The sequence below is a fragment of the Salmo salar genome, chromosome ssa22 (genome assembly GCF_905237065.1).
Source record: "Salmo salar chromosome ssa22, Ssal_v3.1, whole genome shotgun sequence".
NCBI classification, from domain to species: Eukaryota; Metazoa; Chordata; class Actinopteri; order Salmoniformes; family Salmonidae; genus Salmo; species Salmo salar.
The window spans coordinates 58,344,793-58,366,339 of record NC_059463.1 but is presented as its reverse complement, the minus strand read 5'-3'; the positions used below and the strand labels follow the sequence as shown (position 1 = coordinate 58,366,339).

Here is a 21,547-nt window from a genome sequence, read left to right as displayed (position 1 = left end):
GGCATGTCAGACTGAGTGGGTTTCCAGTTATTCTGGTAGACCTACAGTGCATTCGGAAAGTATTCAGAGCCCTTGATTTTTTCCACATTGTCACGATACAGCCTTAATCTAAAATGGATTAAATAAAACGTTTTCCTCATCAATTTACACACAATACCCTATAATGACATCACTATACCCCATAATGACATCACAATACCCTATAATGACATCACAATACTCCATAATGACAAAGTGAAAACAGGTTTTTTGATTTTTTTTGCGAATTTATAAAACATAAAAAACATAAATACCTTATTTACAGAAGTATTCAGACCCTTTGCTATGAGACTCGAAATTGAGCTCAGGTGCATCCTGTTTCCATTGATCATCCTTGAGATGTTTCTACAACTTGATTGGAGTCTGTGGTAAATTCAATTGATTGAACATGATTTGGAAAGGCACACACTTGTCTATATAAGGTCCCACAGTTGACATTGCATGTCAGAGCAAAAACCAAGCCATGAGGTCGAAGGAATTGTCCGTAGAGCTCCGAGACAGGATTATGTCAAAGCACAGATCTGGGGAAGGGCACCAAAACATTTCTGCAGCATTGAAGGTCCCAAAGAACACAGTGGCCTCCATCATTATTAAATGGAAGAAGTTTGCAACTGTCACGACTTTCGCCGAAGTCGGGTCCTCTCCTTCTTCGGGCGGCGCTCGGCGGTCTTCTAGCCATCATCGATCCACTTTTCATTTTCCATGTGTTTTGTCTTGTTTTTCCTCACACCTGGTTTCAATTCCCTCAATTACTTGTTGTGTACTTAACCCTCTGTTCCCCCCATGTCTTTGTGTGGGATTGTTTATTTTAGTGCTTGTGTGAGCGCTCGACGGGTTATTTTTGTGCCCATTTATCTTGTTGTTCTGGATGCCGTTGGTTTTGCTAAATAAATCTCCGGTTATTACCCAGTTCTGCTCTCCTGCACCTGATTTCTCTGCCGCCAATTACGTACCCTGCTACAGCAACCACCAAGACTCTTCCTAGAGCTGGCCGCCCGGCCAAACTGAGCAATCGGGGGAGAAGGGCCTTGCTCAGGGAGGGGACCGAGGACCTGATGGTAACTCTTACAGAGCTCCAGAGTACCTCTGTAGAGATGGGAGAACCTTCCAGAAGGGCAACCATCTCTGCAGCACTCCACCAATCAGGCCTTTATGGTAGAGTGGCCAGACGGAAGCCACTCCTTAGTAAAAGGCACATGACAGCCCGCTTGGCGTTTGCCAAAAGGCACCTAAAGGACTCTCAGACCATGAGAAACAAGATATTCTGGTCTGATGAAACCAAGATTGAACTCTTTGGCCTGAATGCCAAGCTTCCCTTCTGGAGGAAACCTGACACCATCTCTACAGTGAAGCATGGTGGTGGCAGCATCATGCTGTGGGGATGTTTTTCAATGGCAGGGACTGGGAGACTAGTCAGGATTGTGGGAAAGATGAAAGCGAGGAAAGTACAGAGAGATACCTTGATGAAGAACCTGCTCCAGAGCGCTCAGGACCTCAGACTGGGGCGAAGGTTCATCTTCTAACAGGACAACGTCCCTAAGCACACAGCCAAGACAACACAGGAGTGGCTTCAGGACAAGTCTCTGAATGTCCTTGAGTGGCCCAGCCAGAGCCCGGACTTGAACCCAATCGAACATCTCTGGAGAGACCTGAAAATAGTTGTACAGCAACGCTCTCCATCCAACCTGACAGAGCTTGAGAGGATCTGCAGAATGGGAGAAACTCCCCAAATACAGGTGTGCCAAGCTTATAGCGTCATACCCAAGAAGACTCGAGGCTGTAATTGCTGCCAAAGGTGCCTCAACAAAGTACTGAGTAAAGTGTCTGAATACTTATGTAAATGTCATATTTACGTTTTTTATGAAATTGTTTTTGCTTCGTCATTATGGGGTATTGTGATGTCATTATGGGGTATTGTGTGTAGATTGATGAGGGGGGAAAAACTAAATCCATTTTTGAATAAGGTTGTAACCTAACAAAATTTGAAAAAAGTCAAGGGGTCTGAATACTTTCTAAATGCACTGTATTGACCAGTCATTCTGGTAGACATATTGTCCAGTCATTCTGGTAGACATAAACTCAGCAAAAAAGAAACGTCCCGTTTTCAAGACCCCGTCTTTCAAATATAATTCGTAAAAATCCAAATAACTTCACAGATCTTCATTGTAAAGGGTTTAAACACCGTTTCCCATGCTTGTTCAATTAACCATAAACAATTAATGAACATGCACCTGTGGAAGGGTCGTTAAGACACTAACAGCTTACAGACGGTAGGCAATTAAGGTCACAGTTATGAAAACTTAGGACACTAAAGAGGCCTTTCTACTGACTCTGAAAAACACCAAAAGAAATATGCCCAGGGTCCCTGCTCATTTGCGTGAACGTGCCTTAGGCATGCTGCAAGGAGGCATGAGGACTGCAGATGTGGCCAGGGCAATATATTGGACGGAAAGGACGGACAGCTGATCGTCCTCGCAGTGGCAGACCACGTGTAACAACACCTGCACAGGATCGGTACATCCGAACATCACACCTGTGGGACAGGTACAGGATGGCAACAACAACTGCCCGAGTTACACCAGGAACACACAATCCCTCCATCAGTGCTCAGACTGTCCGCAATAGGCTGAGAGAGGCTGGACTGAGGGCTTGTAGGCCTGTTGTAAGGCAGGTCCTCACCAGACATCACCAGCAATAACGTCACCTATGGGCACAAACCCACCGGCGCTGGACCAGACAGGACTGGCAAAAAGTGCTCTTCACTGACGAGTCGTAACATCTCACAGCAAGAACTGGCAAATCTGGTGCAGTCCATGAGGAGGAGATGCACTGCAGTACTTAATGCAGCTGGTGGCCACACCAGATACTGACTGTTACTTTTGATTTTGACCCCCCCTTTGTTCAGGGACACATTATTCCATTTCTGTTAGTCACATGTCTGTGGAACTTGTTCAGTTTATGTCTCAGTTGTTGAATCTTGTTATGTTCATACAAATATTTACACATGTTAAGTTTGCTGAAAATAAACACACACAGTTTATTTGATTATGCATCAACTCTCTAGTTACTCCTTCCCTTAACTCCCCAGTCAGAGAGCTAGCAGACAGGGCTAGGGTTAGCAGACAGGGTTAGCAGACAGGCTTAGGGTTAGCAGACAGGCTTAGGGTTGGCAGACAGGCTTAGGGTTGGCAGACAGGCTTAGGGTTGGCAGACAGGCTTAGGGTTGGCAGACAGGCTTAGGGTTGGCAGACAGGCTTAGGGTTGGCAGACAGGCTTAGGGTTGGCAGACAGGCTTAGGGTTGGCAGACAGGCTTAGGGTTGGCAGACAGGCTTAGGGTTAGCAGACAGGCTTAGGGTTGGCAGACAGGCTTAGGGTTGGCAGACAGGCTTAGGGTTGGCAGACAGGCTTAGGGTTGGCAGACAGGCTTAGGGTTAGCAGACAGGCTTAGGGTTAGCAGACAGGCTTAGGGTTGGCAGACAGGCTTAGGGTTGGCAGACAGGCTTAGGGTTGGCAGACAGGCTTAGGGTTGGCAGACAGGGCTTAGGGTTGGCAGACAGGCTTAGGGTTGGCAGACAGGCTTAGGGTTGGCAGACAGGCTTAGGGTTGGCAGACAGGCTTAGGGTTGGCAGACAGGCTTAGGGTTGGCAGACAGGCTTAGGGTTAGCAGACAGGGTTAGGGTTGGCAGACAGGCTTAGGGTTGCAGACAGGCTTAGGGTTGGCAGACAGGCTTAGGGTTGGCAGACAGGCTTAGGGTTGGCAGACAGGCTTAGGGTTAGCAGACAGGCTTAGGGTTGGCAGACAGGCTTAGGGTTGGCAGACAGGCTTAGGGTTAGCAGACAGGCTTAGGGTTGGCAGACAGGCTTAGCAGACAGGCTTAGGGTTGGCAGACAGGGCTAGCAGACAGGCTTAGGGTTGGCAGACAGGGCTAGCAGACAGGCTTAGGGTTGGCAGACAGGGTTAGCAGACAGGCTTAGGGTTGGCAGACAGGGTTAGCAGGCAGGCTTAGGGTTAGCAGACAGGGTTAGCAGACAGGCTTAGAGTTGGCAGACAGGCTTAGGGTTGGCAGACAGGCTTAGGGTTGGCAGACAGGCTTAGGGTTGGCAGACAGGCTTAGGGTTGGCAGACAGGCTTAGGGTTGGCAGACAGGCTTAGGGTTGGCAGACAGGGCTAGCAGACAGGCTTAGGGTTGGCAGACAGGGCTAGCAGACAGGCTTAGGGTTGGCAGACAGGGCTAGCAGACAGGCTTAGGGTTGGCAGACAGGGCTAGCAGACAGGCTTAGGGTTGGCAGACAGGGTTAGCAGACAGGCTTAGGGTTAGCAGACAGGGCTAGCAGACAGGCTTAGGGTTAGCAGACAGGGTTAGCAGACAGGCTTAGGGTTGGCAGACAGGCTTAGAGTTGGCAGACAGGGCTAGCAGACAGGCTTAGGGTTGGCAGACAGGGCTAGGGTTGGCAGACAGGCTTAGGGTTGGCAGACAGGGATAGCAGACAGGCTTAGGGTTGGCAGACAGGGTTAGCAGACAGGCTTAGGGTTGGCAGACAGGGTTAGCAGACAGGCTTAGGGTTGGCAGACAGTGAACACTTACCTCCAAGTAGTTCTGGACACCCTTGACTACTTGGTGTGGAGGTGCCTTCATAACGCCACTAGAAGAGGCAAGAATATAGTTTATAGATAACAGAATATAATGCAGTTGTATGACAACAGAACAGAATATAATAACTGATGTCATTCATTGAATTGTACACTTCTGAGATGTAAACTGCACAGGAATAGCCATTCATCTATGTACCTGTACTTTGTCCCGAGGTATTGGAAGAAGATGAGATAACGGGCACTGCCATTGTGCATGATCATTGACCACTGCTTCAAGGACAAACTTCTGTTATGCAACTCAAAGTCTATATAGGGCAAAATGTGCCCCAACCTGAACCTCTGCTTGTTGCTGTTTTCTATTTTATCAAAGAGAGATTTGACAGAGGTTATGTTTGATAATTCCACAGAGAAATCCCATTGCACACCTTCAACTTCACACGCAACGCGACATGGTCATTACTAGTTACCACAGCCACAAAGTCAATAAAAACCAACTATTTCTACAATTTATCTTCTTCAAATGTGAATTTAAACTTAACCCTAACCTTGACCCTTACATTTTCCACACTGTTAACCTTAAACCTAACTTTAAATTAATACCAAAAAGCAAACATAACAACTCATGAATTTTTACGATGTAGCCACTTTGTGGCTGTGGAAACCATGCGACATGCAAAAGTCTGTCGCCTTATGATGCCATCACTGTGATTGGCAGAGGGGTGTGTCGTGCATGCCGAGCGGACACGCCCCTCTCACCGATCTCGGCATCCGTGGACGGAGAGTAACAGCAGCCGTAGTAATTTCACATGCATTGAGACAACATTCTGTGTCACCGTGACAGAAGAAGCTGCCGCGCGTCCGACAGAGAGGGAATACTGAAACTGTACCGGACTCGTTTCATCCAACCGTTTATAACGACAGCAGCCCCGGGCAATGACATTAACCTATTGAAAGAGGAATATTAAAAGGAAAACGCTAAGATGACGGTGGACTTTGAAGAATGTATTAAAGACTCTCCACGATTCAGGTAGGAAAGAATGCGCTCATGGCAAAGCGAAACAGAGCGCTGTAACCTATGCGCAGAACTGTATTCATTGTAACGATCTCATCCCGAAATACATTTTTCATGTGTGGCATACCCATTACATTTCATATTCTATGTCCATATGCCATTGGCACATGAGCCGACGTGGTCTGAAATCATGAGTGGTTCTTTTTAATTCTCGTATGGGGAATTATTAATTCACGAATGTCACCAATGTGAAATATTTATATTGGCTTTAGTATGCACTCAATCGTGTATAACTCAATGAAATCGCTGTTGAAAAAGGCAACATTGGTGTTACAATAGCTACCACCTTTCCCCGTCCACCGCCCCGGTGTCCTCCCCAGTTCAGTACCAGTTGAATAAATGACTACTGTCCTCGATGTTCTCAGAAGGAACGAAGATGGTTACATGCTGATGATTCTGGAATGAAAACGCTCTATGGGTGGATTCCTCATTTTAACACATCTGTGACGTTACATAATAACAGATATCTAGCTAGTTGTTGTACCTATCGAAGTCTCTCAATGCCTCGGACTCTCTCTCTCTCTCTCTCTTAGAGTCTGTCTTTCTTTCTCTTGTTTGTTTTTCTCGGCTGATTGTTGATTCAGTTCTCTCCTTCTTCATCAATACTAAGCAGTTGATAATAAATAGAATATAGCAGAACAGAACATATTAAATAAGAATAGAACAGAACACAATATAAATAGATTGTTTATTGTCATTGTTGTCAATTTTGACCATTGCCCTCGATCTTAGAGCTCTGTAACAGCCAACCATGGGTAGGCACTGTGAGGGCAGGTTGATGCCCTTGTGGAGGTCTGGCAGAGAGCGAGAGAGGCCATGGGGAGAGGGCTCACTCCCCAAGGAGGAGGGTCATATTCTGGGCACAGCTCCAGCTCTCTGGTCTGCAGCCGCTGGAGCTTTAGTGGACTGTATTAAAGGTCAGGGAACCCTCTCTCCATCAAAGAGACAAAATTGATATGTGACCTTTGTTGATGTTGATGTTACTGCACTTCAACCAATTGTGATCAACAGGGTCTCATGGAAACTAGCCAGATTAATAACCAGTGTAGTTACTGTGTTATTACACCTTATTACACCTCCCTCTCTCTGTCTCTCTCTCTGTCTCTGTCTGTCTCTCTCCCTCTCTCTGTCTCTCTGTCTCTCTCTCTGTCTCTCTCTCTGTCTCTCTCTCTGTCTCTCTCTGTCTCTCGTCTTGTCTCTGTCTGTCTCTGTCTGTCTCTCTCCCTCTCTCTCTGTCTCTCTCTGTCTCTGTCTGTCTGTCTGTCTCTCTCTGTCTCTCTCTCTCTCTCTCTCTCTCTCTCTCTCTCTCTCTCTCTCTCTCTCTCTCTCTCTCTCTCTCTCTCTCTCTCTCTCTCTCTCTCTCTCTCTCGCTCTCTCTCTCTCTGTCTCTCTCTCTCTGTCTCTCTGTCTCTCTGTCTCTGTGCAGGGGGTACAAGGTAATTGAGGTAACATGTACCTGTAGGTAGGGTTAAAAGTGACTAAGCAATCAGGATAGATTATAAAAAGAGTAGCAGCAGCATATGTGAAGAGTGTGAGAGAGTGTTAAAGTGTGTTTATGTGTTAGTGTGTTTGGCGTTTGTGTGTGTGTCACTGTAGTATGTGTGAGTGTGTGGGTAGAGTCCAGTCAATGTGCATAAAGCCAGTGCAACAATGTCAGTGAAAAAAAAAACGGGGGGTTAATGTAAATAGTCCAGGTGGCCATTTTATTAACTGTTCAGCAGTCTGATGGCTTGGGGGTAGAAGCTGTTCAGCAGTCTTATGGCTTGGGGGTAGAAGCTGTTCAGCAGTCTTATGGCTTGGGGGTAGAAGCTGTTCAGGAGCCTTTTGGACCTAGACTTGGCATTCCGGTACCACTTGCCATGTGGTAGCAGAGAGAACAGTCTATGACTTGGGTGGCTGGAGTCTTTGACATTTTGTAGGGCATCTTGCTCTGACACTGCCTGGTATAGAGGTCCTGGATGGCAGGGGGTCCGGCCCCAGTGATGTACTGGGCTGTCCACACCACCGCCTGGTATAGAGGTCCTGGATGGCAGGGGGTCCGGCCCCAGTGATGTACTGGGCTGTCCACACCACCGCCTGGTATAGAGGTCCTGGATGATAGGGGGTCCGGCCCCAGTGATGTACTGGGCTGTCCACACCACCGCCTGGTATAGAGGTCCTGGATGGCAGGGGGTCCGGCCCCAGTGATGTACTGGGCTGTCCACACCAACGCCTAGTATAGAGGTCCTGGATGGCAGGGGTCCGGCCCCAGTGGTGTACTGGGCTGTCCACACCACCGCCTGGTATAGAGGTCCTGGATGGCAGGGGGTCCGGCCCCAGTGATGTACTGGGCTGTCCACACCACCGCCTGGTATAGAGGTTCTGGACGGCAGGGGGTCCGGCCCCATTGATGTACTGGACCAGGCTCCAGACAGACACATAGTCATAAACCTCCTGTAAATAAAGGCCAACTCTTTCATCCTGATTGGCCTGCAGCCCTGTCAATCACCCGCCCATGCCAACCAATCAGGGCGCTTGGACTCACTCCGGGGCTCCGCCCTCCACACCTGCAGGTTAGAGCGTGTTTTGCGGTCTAGAGAAAATACGTTTTTTGATGCTGATTAACTTTCACTTGCTGTTTCCTAACCAAAGTGAGTATATTGGAATACAATACATAAACTGGGTGGTTCGAGCCCTGAATGCTGATTGGCTGATAGCCATGGTATATCAGACCGTATACCACGGGTATGACAAAACATGTATTTTTACTGCTCTAATTACGCTGGTAACCAGTTATATTTAAGCAATAAGGCACCTCGGGGGTTTGTGGTATATCGGCAATATACCATGGCTAAGGGCGTTGCGTCGTGCATAAGAACAGCCCTTAGCCGTGGTATATTGGTCATATACCACACCTCCTCAGGCCTTATTGCTTCAATATACAACCCTTCAATGGAAGCAGCTGTGTATGGTGGTGACAGTTAAGACAGTAATGGGCCTCAACATCATGCTCTAACCAGACAACACTGTAGTGAGCAGAACATAGGCAATCAGCATAAATGCGTAGCGGGTGTGGCCAATCACAGGCGATCGCTCAGAAGAGCTTCGCAAAGTTTTTCTGGCAGCCTCACCTATGTGATTGATGACTCCTGTTCTCTCTGGACTGAAGCAGGAAACATGTCGAAACAGCCTCTACCCAAATCCTTTCTTGAGATTACCATTTTTTTCTTCTCCTTTAGTCTCGTCAATGTGGTGAAAATTCCACAGACGTCCCAAATGACATCCTGTTCCCTCCAAAGGGTCCATAGGGCTCTGATCGACAGTAGTGCATTCATTTGGGATGCTGCCGTCGTCTGTCAGACACCAAAGGTGGAGGTATTAGTGTAGGCTGTTGGGCTAATACCTGTCTCATCTGATGTAGTCCCGTCTATTAATGTTCTGTAGGATGTTCCATGTTTCATGTTTTGTGTGAACCCCACCCCCCCCCCAGCTAGACTAGCTGCTGCTTTCACAACAGCTAATGGGGATCCTAATAAAATACCACAATCTTAGAAGACGTGTCTAGAGGAAGGGGTCAGTCAGCCAGTCAGGTAGTAGTATATAGTGAGTCATATCTACAGGTAGGGGCCAGTCAGTCAGGTAGTAGTATATAGTGAGTCATATCTACAGGTAGGGGCTCAGCCAGTCAGGTAGTAGTATATAGTGAGTCATATCTACAGGTAGGGGTCAGCCAGTCAGGTAGTAGTATATAGTGAGTCATATCTACAGGTAGGGGTCAGTCAGTCAGGTAGTAGTATATAGTGAGTCATATCTACAGGTAGGGGTCAGCCAGTCAGTCAGGTAGTAGTATATAGTGAGTCATATCTACAGGTAGGGGTCAGTCAGTCAGGTAGTAGTATATAGTGAGTCATATCTACAGGTAGGGGTCAGCCAGTCAGGTAGTAGTATATAGTGAGTCATATCTACAGGTAGGGGTCAGTCAGTCAGGTAGTAGTATATAGTGAGTCATATCTACAGGTAGGGGTCAGCCAGTCAGGTAGTAGTATATAGTGAGTCATATCTACAGGTAGGGGTCAGTCAGTCAGTCAGGTAGTAGTATATAGTGAGTCATATCTACAGGTAGGGGTCAGCCAGTCAGGTAGTAGTATATAGTGAGTCATATCTACAGGTAGGGGTCAGTCAGTCAGGTAGTAGTATATAGTGAGTCATATCTACAGGTAGGGGTCAGTCAGTCAGGTAGTAGTATATAGTGAGTCATATCTACAGGTAGGGGTCAGTCAGGTAGTAGTATATAGTGAGTCATATCTACAGGTAGGGGTCAGCCAGTCAGTCAGGTAGTAGTATATAGTGAGTCATATCTACAGGTAGGGGTCAGTCAGCCAGTCAGGTAGCAGTATATAGTGAGTCATATCTACAGGTAGGGGTCAGTCAGGTAGTAGTATATAGTGAGTCATATCTACAGGTAGGGGTCAGCCAGTCAGTCAGGTAGTAGTATATAGTGAGTCATATCTACAGGTAGGGGTCAGCCAGTCAGGTAGTAGTATATAGTGAGTCATATCTACAGGTAGGGGTCAGCCAGTCAGGTAGTAGTATATAGTGAGTCATATCTACAGGTAGGGGTCAGCCAGTCAGGTAGTAGTATATAGTGAGTCATATCTACAGGTAGAGGTCAGTCAGTCAGGTAGTAGTATATAGTGAGTCATATCTACAGGTAGAGGTCAGTCAGCCAGGTAGTAGTATATAGTGAGTCATATCTACAGGTAGGGGTCAGTCAGTCAGGTAGTAGTATATAGTGAGTCATATCTACAGGAAGTGGTCAGTCAGTCTGGTAGTAGTATTTAGTGAGTCATATCTACAGGTAGGGGTCAGTCAGTCAGGTAGTAGTATATAGTGAGTGATATCTACAGGTAGGGGTCAGCCAGCCGGGTAGTAGTATATAGTGAGTCATATCTACAGGTAGGGGTCAGCCAGTCAGGTAGTAGTATATATGTGAGTCATATCTACAGGTAGGGGTCAGTCAGTCAGGTAGTAGTATATAGTGAGTCATATCTACAGGTAGAGGTCAGTCAGCAGTCAGGTAGTAGTATATAGTGAGTCATATCTACAGGTAGGGGTCAGTCAGCCAGTCAGGTAGTAGTATATAGTGAGTCATATCTACAGGTAGAGGTCAGCCAGTCAGGTAGTAGTATATAGTGAGTCATATCTACAGGTAGGGGTCAGCCAGTCAGGTAGTAGTATATAGTGAGTCATATCTACAGGTAGGGGTCAGTCAGCCAGTCAGGTAGTAGTATATAGTGAGTCATATCTACAGGTAGGGGTCAGCCAGTCAGGTAGTAGTATATAGTGAGTCATATCTACAGGTAGGGGTCAGTCAGTCAGGTAGTAGTATATAGTGAGTCATATCTACAGGTAGGGGTCAGCCAGTCAGGTAGTAGTATATAGTGAGTCATATCTACAGGTAGGGGTCAGTCAGCCAGTCAGGTAGTAGTATATAGTGAGTCATATCTACAGGTAGGGGTCAGCCAGTCAGGTAGTAGTATATAGTGAGTCATATCTACAGGTAGGGGTCAGTCAGTCAGGTAGTAGTATATAGTGAGTCATATCTACAGGTAGGGGTCAGCCAGTCAGGTAGTAGTATATAGTGAGTCATATCTACAGGTAGGGGTCAGCCAGTCAGGTAGTAGTATATAGTGAGTCATATCTACAGGTAGGGGTCAGCCAGTCAGGTAGTAGTATATAGTGAGTCATATCTACAGGTAGGGGTCAGTCAGCCAGTCAGGTAGTAGTATATAGTGAGTCATATCTACAGGTAGGGGTCAGTCAGTCAGGTAGTAGTATATAGTGAGTCATATCTACAGGTAGGGGTCAGCCAGTCAGGTAGTAGTATATAGTGAGTCATATCTACAGGTAGGGGTCAGTCAGTCAGTCAGGTAGTAGTATATAGTGAGTCATATCTACAGGTAGGGGTCAGTCAGCCAGTCAGGTAGTAGTATATAGTGAGTCATATCTACAGGTAGGGGTCAGTCAGCAGTCAGGTAGTAGTATATAGTGAGTCATATCTACAGGTAGGGGTCAGTCAGCCAGTCAGGTAGTAGTATATAGTGAGTCATATCTACAGGTAGGGGTCAGCCAGTCAGGTAGTAGTATATAGTGAGTCATATCTACAGGTAGGGGTCAGTCAGTCAGGTAGTAGTATATAGTGAGTCATATCTACAGGTAGGGGTCAGTCAGTCAGTCAGGTAGTAGTATATAGTGAGTCATATCTACAGGTAGGGGTCAGTCAGTCAGTCAGGTAGTAGTATATAGTGAGTCATATCTACAGGTAGGGGTCAGCCAGTCAGGTAGTAGTATATAGTGAGTCATATCTACAGGTAGGGGTCAGTCAGTCAGGTAGTAGTATATAGTGAGTCATATCTACAGGTAGGGGTCAGCGTCAGTCAGGTAGTAGTATATAGTGAGTCATATCTACAGGTAGGGGTCAGTCAGTCAGTCAGGTAGTAGTATATAGTGAGTCATATCTACAGGTAGGGGTCAGCCAGTCAGGTAGTAGTATATAGTGAGTCATATCTACAGGTAGGGGTCAGCCAGTCAGGTAGTAGTATATAGTGAGTCATATCTACAGGTAGGGGTCAGTCAGTCAGGTAGTAGTATATAGTGAGTCATATCTACAGGTAGGGGTCAGTCAGTCAGGTAGTAGTATATAGTGAGTCATATCTACAGGTAGGGGTCAGTCAGTCAGGTAGTAGTATATAGTGAGTCATATCTACAGGTAGGGGTCAGCCAGTCAGGTAGTAGTATATAGTGAGTCATATCTACAGGTAGGGGTCAGTCAGCCAGTCAGGTAGTAGTATATAGTGAGTCATATCTACAGGTAGGGGTCAGCCAGTCAGGTAGTAGTATATAGTGAGTCATATCTACAGGTAGGGGTCAGTCAGTCAGGTAGTAGTATATAGTGAGTCATATCTACAGGTAGGGGTCAGCCAGTCAGGTAGTAGTATATAGTGAGTCATATCTACAGGTAGGGGTCAGTCAGTCAGGTAGTAGTATATAGTGAGTCATATCTACAGGTAGGGGTCAGCCAGTCAGGTAGTAGTATATAGTGAGTCATATCTACAGGTAGGGGTCAGTCAGTCAGTCAGGTAGTAGTATATAGTGAGTCATATCTACAGGTAGGGGTCAGCCAGTCAGGTAGTAGTATATAGTGAGTCATATCTACAGGTAGGGGTCAGCCAGTCAGGTAGTAGTATATAGTGAGTCATATCTACAGGTAGGGGTCAGCCAGTCAGGTAGTAGTATATAGTGAGTCATATCTACAGGTAGGGGTCAGCCAGTCAGGTAGTAGTATATAGTGAGTCATATCTACAGGTAGGGGTCAGCCAGTCAGGTAGTAGTATATAGTGAGTCATATCTACAGGTAGGGGTCAGCCAGTCAGGTAGTAGTATATAGTGAGTCATATCTACAGGTAGGGGTCAGTCAGTCAGGTAGTAGTATATAGTGAGTCATATCTACAGGTAGGGGTCAGCCAGTCAGGTAGTAGTATATAGTGAGTCATATCTACAGGTAGGGGTCAGCCAGTCAGGTAGTAGTATATAGTGAGTCATATCTACAGGTAGGGGTCAGCCAGTCAGTCAGGTAGTAGTATATAGTGAGTCATATCTACAGGTAGGGGTCAGCCAGTCAGGTAGTAGTATATAGTGAGTCATATCTACAGGTAGGGGTCAGCCAGTCAGGTAGTAGTATATAGTGAGTCATATCTACAGGTAGGGGTCAGCCAGTCAGGTAGTAGTATATAGTGAGTCATATCTACAGGTAGGGGTCAGCCAGTCAGGTAGTAGTATATAGTGAGTCATATCTACAGGTAGGGGTCAGTCAGTCAGGTAGTAGTATATAGTGAGTGATATCTACAGGTAGGGGTCAGCCAGTCAGGTAGTAGTATATAGTGAGTCATATCTACAGGTAGGGGTCAGTCAGTCAGGTAGTAGTATATAGTGAGTCATATCTACAGGTAGGGGGTCAGCCAGTCAGGTAGTAGTATATAGTGAGTCATATCTACAGGTAGGGGTCAGCCAGTCAGGTAGTAGTATATAGTGAGTCATATCTACAGGTAGGGGTCAGTCAGTCAGGTAGTAGTATATAGTGAGTCATATCTACAGGTAGGGGTCAGCCAGTCAGGTAGTAGTATATAGTGAGTCATATCTACAGGTAGGGGTCAGTCAGCCAGTCAGGTAGTAGTATATAGTGAGTCATATCTACAGGTAGGGGTCAGCCAGTCAGGTAGTAGTATATAGTGAGTCATATCTACAGGTAGGGGTCAGTCAGCCAGTCAGGTAGTAGTATATAGTGAGTCATATCTACAGGTAGGGGTCAGTCAGTCAGGTAGTAGTATATAGTGAGTCATATCTACAGGTAGGGGTCAGCCAGTCAGGTAGTAGTATATAGTGAGTCATATCTACAGGTAGGGGTCAGCCAGTCAGGTAGTAGTATATAGTGAGTCATATCTACAGGTAGGGGTCAGCCAGTCAGGTAGTAGTATATAGTGAGTCATATCTACAGGTAGGGGTCAGCCAGTCAGGTAGTAGTATATAGTGAGTCATATCTACAGGTAGGGGTCAGCCAGTCAGGTAGTAGTATATAGTGAGTCATATCTACAGGTAGGGGTCAGTCAGTCAGGTAGTAGTATATAGTGAGTCATATCTACAGGTAGGGGTCAGTCAGTCAGGTAGTAGTATATAGTGAGTCATATCTACAGGTAGGGTCTGGCCAGTCAGTCAGGTAGTAGTATATAGTGAGTCATATCTACAGGTAGGGGTCAGTCAGTCAGTTAGTAGTATATAGTGAGTCATATCTACAGGTAGGGGTCAGTCAGTCAGGTAGTAGTATATAGTGAGTCATATCTACAGGTAGGGGTCAGCCAGTCAGGTAGTAGTATATAGTGAGTCATATCTACAGGTAGGGGTCAGTCAGTCAGGTAGTAGTATATAGTGAGTCATATCTACAGGTAGGGGTCAGTCAGTCAGTCAGGTAGTAGTATATAGTGAGTCATATCTACAGGTAGGGGTCAGTCAGTCAGGTAGTAGTATATAGTGAGTCATATCTACAGGTAGGGGTCAGTCAGTCAGGTAGTAGTATATAGTGAGTCATATCTACAGGTAGGGGTCAGCCAGTCAGGTAGTAGTATATAGTGAGTCATATCTACAGGTAGGGGTCAGCCAGTCAGGTAGTAGTATATAGTGAGTCATATCTACAGGTAGGGGTCAGTCAGTCAGGTAGTAGTATATAGTGAGTCATATCTACAGGTAGGGGTCAGTCAGTCAGGTAGTAGTATATAGTGAGTCATATCTACAGGTAGGGGTCAGTCAGTCAGGTAGTAGTATATAGTGAGTCATATCTACAGGTAGGGGTCAGTCAGTCAGGTAGTAGTATATAGTGAGTCATATCTACAGGTAGGGGTCAGTCAGTCAGGTAGTAGTATATAGTGAGTCATATCTACAGGTAGGGGTCTCAGTCAGTCAGGTAGTAGTATATAGTGAGTCATATCTACAGGTAGGGGTCAGCCAGTCAGGTAGTAGTATATAGTGAGTCATATCTACAGGTAGGGGTCAGTCAGTCAGGTAGTAGTATATAGTGAGTCATATCTACAGGTAGGGGTCAGTCAGTCAGGTAGTAGTATATAGTGAGTCATATCTACAGGTAGGGGGTCAGTCAGTCAGGTAGTAGTATATAGTGAGTCATATCTACAGGTAGGGGTCAGCCAGTCAGGTAGTAGTATATAGTGAGTCATATCTACAGGTAGGGGTCAGCCAGTCAGGTAGTAGTATATAGTGAGTCATATCTACAGGTAGGGGTCAGCCAGTCAGGTAGTAGTATATAGTGAGTCATATCTACAGGTAGGGGTCAGCCAGTCAGGTAGTAGTATATAGTGAGTCATATCTACAGGTAGGGGTCAGTCAGTCAGTCAGGTAGTAGTATATAGTGAGTCATATCTACAGGTAGGGGTCAGTCAGTCAGGTAGTAGTATATAGTGAGTCATATCTACAGGTAGGGGTCAGTCAGTCAGGTAGTAGTATATAGTGAGTCATATCTACAGGTAGGGGTCAGTCAGTCAGGTAGTAGTATATAGTGAGTCATATCTACAGGTAGGGGTCAGTCAGTCAGTCAGGTAGTAGTATATAGTGAGTCATATCTACAGGTAGGGGTCAGCCAGTCAGGTAGTAGTATATAGTGAGTCATATCTACAGGTAGGGGTCAGTCAGTCAGTCAGGTAGTAGTATATAGTGAGTCATATCTACAGGTAGGGGTCAGTCAGTCAGTCAGGTAGTAGTATATAGTGAGTCATATCTACAGGTAGGGGTCAGTCAGTCAGGTAGTAGTATATAGTGAGTCATATCTACAGGTAGGGGTCAGTCAGTCAGGTAGTAGTATATAGTGAGTCATATCTACAGGTAGGGGTCAGCCAGTCAGGTAGTAGTATATAGTGAGTCATATCTACAGGTAGGGGTCAGCCAGTCAGGTAGTAGTATATAGTGAGTCATATCTACAGGTAGGGGTCAGTCAGTCAGGTAGTAGTATATAGTGAGTCATATCTACAGGTAGGGGTCAGCCAGTCAGGTAGTAGTATATAGTGAGTCATATCTACAGGTAGGGGTCAGTCAGTCAGGTAGTAGTATATAGTGAGTCATATCTACAGGTAGGGGTCAGTCAGTCAGGTAGTAGTATATAGTGAGTCATATCTACAGGTAGGGGTCAGTCAGTCAGTCAGGTAGTAGTATATAGTGAGTCATATCTACAGGTAGGGGTCAGTCAGTCAGGTAGTAGTATATAGTGAGTCATATCTACAGGTAGGGGGTCAGTCAGTCAGGTAGTAGTATATAGTGAGTCATATCTACAGGTAGGGGGTCAGCCAGTCAGGTAGTAGTATATAGTGAGTCATATCTACAGGTAGGGGTCAGTCAGTCAGTCAGGTAGTAGTATATAGTGAGTCATATCTACAGGTAGGGGTCAGTCAGTCAGGTAGTAGTATATAGTGAGTCATATCTACAGGTAGGGGTCAGTCAGTCAGGTAGTAGTATATAGTGAGTCATATCTACAGGTAGGGGTCAGTCAGTCAGGTAGTAGTATATAGTGAGTCATATCTACAGGTAGGGGTCAGTCAGTCAGGTAGTAGTATATAGTGAGTCATATCTACAGGTAGGGGTCAGTCAGTCAGGTAGTAGTATATAGTGAGTCATATCTACAGGTAGGGGTCAGCCAGTCAGGTAGTAGTATATAGTGAGTCATATCTACAGGTAGGGGTCAGTCAGTCAGTCAGGTAGTAGTATATAGTGAGTCATATCTACAGGTAGGGGTCAGCCAGTCAGGTAGTAGTATATAGTGAGTCATATCTACAGGTAGGGGTCAGCCAGTCAGGTAGTAGTATATAGTGAGTCATATCTACAGGTAGGGGTCAGTCAGCAGTCAGGTAGTAGTATATAGTGAGTCATATCTACAGGTAGGGGTCAGCCAGTCAGGTAGTAGTATATAGTGAGTCATATCTACAGGTAGGGGTCAGCCAGTCAGGTAGTAGTATATAGTGAGTCATATCTACAGGTAGGGGTCAGTCAGTCAGTCAGGTAGTAGTATATAGTGAGTCATATCTACAGGTAGGGGCGTCAGCCAGTCAGGTAGTAGTATATAGTGAGTCATATCTACAGGTAGGGGTCAGCCAGTCAGGTAGTAGTATATAGTGAGTCATATCTACAGGTAGGGGTCAGTCAGCCAGTCAGGTAGTAGTATATAGTGAGTCATATCTACAGGTAGGGGTCAGCCAGTCAGGTAGTAGTATATAGTGAGTCATATCTACAGGTAGGGGTCAGTCAGTCAGGTAGTAGTATATAGTGAGTCATATCTACAGGTAGGGGTCAGCCAGTCAGGTAGTAGTATATAGTGAGTCATATCTACAGGTAGGGGTCAGCCAGTCAGGTAGTAGTATATAGTGAGTCATATCTACAGGTAGGGGTCAGCCAGTCAGGTAGTAGTATATAGTGAGTCATATCTACAGGTAGGGGTCAGTCAGTCAGTCAGGTAGTAGTATATAGTGAGTCATATCTACAGGTAGGGGTCAGTCAGCCAGTCAGGTAGTAGTATATAGTGAGTCATATCTACAGGTAGGGGTCAGCCAGTCAGGTAGTAGTATATAGTGAGTCATATCTACAGGTAGGGGTCAGTCAGTCAGGTAGTAGTATATAGTGAGTCATATCTACAGGTAGGGGGTCAGCCAGTCAGGTAGTAGTATATAGTGAGTCATATCTACAGGTAGGGGTCAGCCAGTCAGGTAGTAGTATATAGTGAGTCATATCTACAGGTAGGGGTCAGTCAGTCAGTCAGGTAGTAGTATATAGTGAGTCATATCTACAGGTAGGGGTCAGCCAGTCAGGTAGTAGTATATAGTGAGTCATATCTACAGGTAGGGGTCAGCCAGTCAGGTAGTAGTATATAGTGAGTCATATCTACAGGTAGGGGTCAGCCAGTCAGGTAGTAGTATATAGTGAGTCATATCTACAGGTAGGGGTCAGCCAGTCAGGTAGTAGTATATAGTGAGTCATATCTACAGGTAGGGGTCAGCCAGTCAGGTAGTAGTATATAGTGAGTCATATCTACAGGTAGGGGTCAGTCAGCCAGTCAGGTAGTAGTATATAGTGAGTCATATCTACAGGTAGGGGTCAGTCAGTCAGGTAGTAGTATATAGTGAGTCATATCTACAGGTAGGGGTCAGTCAGTCAGTCAGGTAGTAGTATATAGTGAGTCATATCTACAGGTAGGGGTCAGTCAGTCAGGTAGTAGTATATAGTGAGTCATATCTACAGGTAGGGGTCAGCCAGTCAGGTAGTAGTATATAGTGAGTCATATCTACAGGTAGGGGTCAGCCAGTCAGGTAGTAGTATATAGTGAGTCATATCTACAGGTAGGGGTCAGCCAGTCAGGTAGTAGTATATAGTGAGTCATATCTACAGGTAGGGGTCAGCCAGTCAGGTAGTAGTATATAGTGAGTCATATCTACAGGTAGGGGTCAGCCAGTCAGGTAGTAGTATATAGTGAGTCATATCTACAGGTAGGGGTCAGCCAGTCAGGTAGTAGTATATAGTGAGTCATATCTACAGGTAGGGGTCAGCCAGTCAGGTAGTAGTATATAGTGAGTCATATCTACAGGTAGGGGTCAGTCAGTCAGGTAGTAGTATATAGTGAGTCATATCTACAGGTAGGGGTCAGCCAGTCAGGTAGTAGTATATAGTGAGTCATATCTACAGGTAGGGGTCAGTCAGTCAGGTAGTAGTATATAGTGAGTCATATCTACAGGTAGGGGTCAGCCAGTCAGGTAGTAGTATATAGTGAGTCATATCTACAGGTAGGGGTCAGTCAGTCAGGTAGTAGTATATAGTGAGTCATATCTACAGGTAGGGGTCAGCCAGTCAGGTAGTAGTATATAGTGAGTCATATCTACAGGTAGGGGTCAGTCAGTCAGGTAGTAGTATATAGTGAGTCATATCTACAGGTAGGGGTCAGCCAGTCAGGTAGTAGTATATAGTGAGTCATATCTACAGGTAGGGGTCAGTCAGTCAGGTAGTAGTATATAGTGAGTCATATCTACAGGTAGGGGTCAGTCAGTCAGGTAGTAGTATATAGTGAGTCATATCTACAGGTAGGGCGCCAGCCAGTCAGGTAGTAGTATATAGTGAGTCATATCTACAGGTAGGGGTCAGCCAGTCAGGTAGTAGTATATAGTGAGTCATATCTACAGGTAGGGGTCAGTCAGTCAGGTAGTAGTATATAGTGAGTCATATCTACAGGTAGGGGTCAGCCAGTCAGGTAGTAGTATATAGTGAGTCATATCTACAGGTAGGGGTCAGTCAGCAGTCAGGTAGTAGTATATAGTGAGTCATATCTACAGGTAGGGGTCAGTCAGTCAGGTAGTAGTATATAGTGAGTCATATCTACAGGTAGAGGTCAGTCAGTCAGGTAGTAGTATATAGTGAGTCATATCTACAGGTAGGGGTCAGCCAGTCAGGTAGTAGTATATAGTGAGTCATATCTACAGGTAGGGGTCAGTCAGTCAGGTAGTAGTATATAGTGAGTCATATCTACAGGTAGGGGTCAGCCAGTCAGGTAGTAGTATATAGTGAGTCATATCTACAGGTAGGGGTCAGTCAGTCAGGTAGTAGTATATAGTGAGTCATATCTACAGGTAGGGGTCAGCCAGTCAGGTAGTAGTATATAGTGAGTCATATCTACAGGTAGGGGGTCAGCCAGTCAGGTAGTAGTATATAGTGAGTCATATCTACAGGTAGGGGTCAGTCCAGTCAGGTAGTAGTATATAGTGAGTCATATCTACAGGTAGGGGTCAGTCAGTCAGGTAGTAGTATATAGTGAGTCATATCTACAGGTAGGGGTCAGCCAGTCAGGTAGTAGTATATAGTGAGTCATATCTACAGGTAGGGGTCAGCCAGTCAGGTAGTAGTATATAGTGAGTCATATCTACAGGTAGGGGTCAGTCAGTCAGGTAGTAGTATATAGTGAGTCATATCTACAGGTAGGGGTCAGCCAGTCAGGTAGTAGTATATAGTGAGTCATATCTACAGGTAGGGGTCAGCCAGTCAGGTAGTAGTATATAGTGAGTCATATCTACAGGTAGGGGTCAGTCAGTCAGGTAGTAGTATATAGTGAGTCATATCTACAGGTAGGGGTCAGTCGTCAGTCAGGTAGTAGTATATAGTGAGTCATATCTACAGGTAGGGGTCAGCCAGTCAGTCAGGTAGTAGTATATAGTGAGTCATATCTACAGGTAGGGGTCAGTCAGTCAGGTAGTAGTATATAGTGAGTCATATCTACAGGTAGGGGTCAGTCAGTCAGGTAGTAGTATATAGTGAGTCATATCTACAGGTAGGGGTCAGTCAGTCAGGTAGTAGTATATAGTGAGTCATATCTACAGGTAGGGGTCAGTCAGCCAGTCAGGTAGTAGTATATAGTGAGTCATATCTACAGGTAGGGGTCAGTCAGTCAGGTAGTAGTATATAGTGAGTCATATCTACAGGTAGGGGTCAGTCAGTCAGGTAGTAGTATATAGTGAGTCATATCTACAGGTAGGGGTCAGTCAGTCAGTCAGGTAGTAGTATATAGTGAGTCATATCTACAGGTAGGGGTCAGCCAGTCAGGTAGTAGTATATAGTGAGTCATATCTACAGGTAGGGGTCAGTCAGCCAGTCAGGTAGTAGTATATAGTGAGTCATATCTACAGGTAGGGGTCAGTCAGTCAGGTAGTAGTATATAGTGAGTCATATCTACAGGTAGGGGTCAGTCAGTCAGGTAGTAGTATATAGTGAGTCATATCTACAGGTAGGGGTCAGTCAGCCAGTCAGGTAGTAGTATATAGTGAGTCATATCTACAGGTAGGGGTCAGTCAGTCAGGTAGTAGTATATAGTGAGTCATATCTACAGGTAGGGGTCAGCCAGTCAGGTAGTAGTATATAGTGAGTCATATCTACAGGTAGGGGTCAGTCAGCCAGTCAGGTAGTAGTATATAGTGAGTCATATCTACAGGTAGGGGTCAGCCAGTCAGGTAGTAGTATATAGTGAGTCATATCTACAGGTAGGGGTCAGCCAGTCAGGTAGTAGTATATAGTGAGTCATATCTACAGGTAGGGGTCAGTCAGTCAGGTAGTAGTATATAGTGAGTCATATCTACAGGTAGGGGTCAGTCAGTCAGGTAGTAGTATATAGTGAGTCATATCTACAGGTAGGGGTCAGTCAGCCAGTCAGGTAGTAGTATATAGTGAGTCATATCTACAGGTAGGGGTCAGCCAGTCAGGTAGTAGTATATAGTGAGTCATA

The 21,547-nt window shown here is 45.6% G+C and overlaps 2 protein-coding genes across 12 annotated transcripts in view; one reads left to right on the top strand and one right to left on the bottom strand.

The window, feature by feature from the left end:
* pusl1 (pseudouridine synthase like 1) overlaps positions 1-5,311 on the bottom strand; it is a 67,009-nt gene extending 61,698 nt beyond the window's left edge. For both annotated transcript variants that reach the window (XM_045705584.1, XM_045705583.1), the window contains exons 1-2: positions 4,831-5,311; positions 4,627-4,684 (exon numbers count right to left, since the gene is read on the bottom strand). In XM_045705584.1, the coding sequence (XP_045561540.1) occupies positions 4,627-4,684; positions 4,831-4,895 (123 nt within the window). In that variant the 5' untranslated portion in view covers positions 4,896-5,311. The remainder of the gene's footprint in view (positions 1-4,626; positions 4,685-4,830) is intronic.
* A 59-nt stretch (positions 5,312-5,370) lies between these two features.
* The window catches only part of LOC106583764 (arf-GAP with coiled-coil, ANK repeat and PH domain-containing protein 3), a 213,771-nt gene continuing 197,594 nt past the window's right edge, over positions 5,371-21,547 (top strand). For 6 of the 10 annotated variants that reach the window (XR_006761277.1, XR_006761276.1, XM_045705084.1 and 3 more), the window contains exon 1: positions 5,372-5,661. Coding sequence is in view for 8 of the 10 variants with exons in the window: in XM_045705084.1 (XP_045561040.1) it covers positions 5,615-5,661 (47 nt within the window). In the remaining 2 variants the exon portion in view is untranslated. Of the gene's footprint in view, positions 5,662-21,547 lie in introns of all 10 variants that reach the window. The other 4 variants (XM_045705082.1, XM_045705085.1, XM_045705087.1 and 1 more) reach the window with 2 other exon arrangements.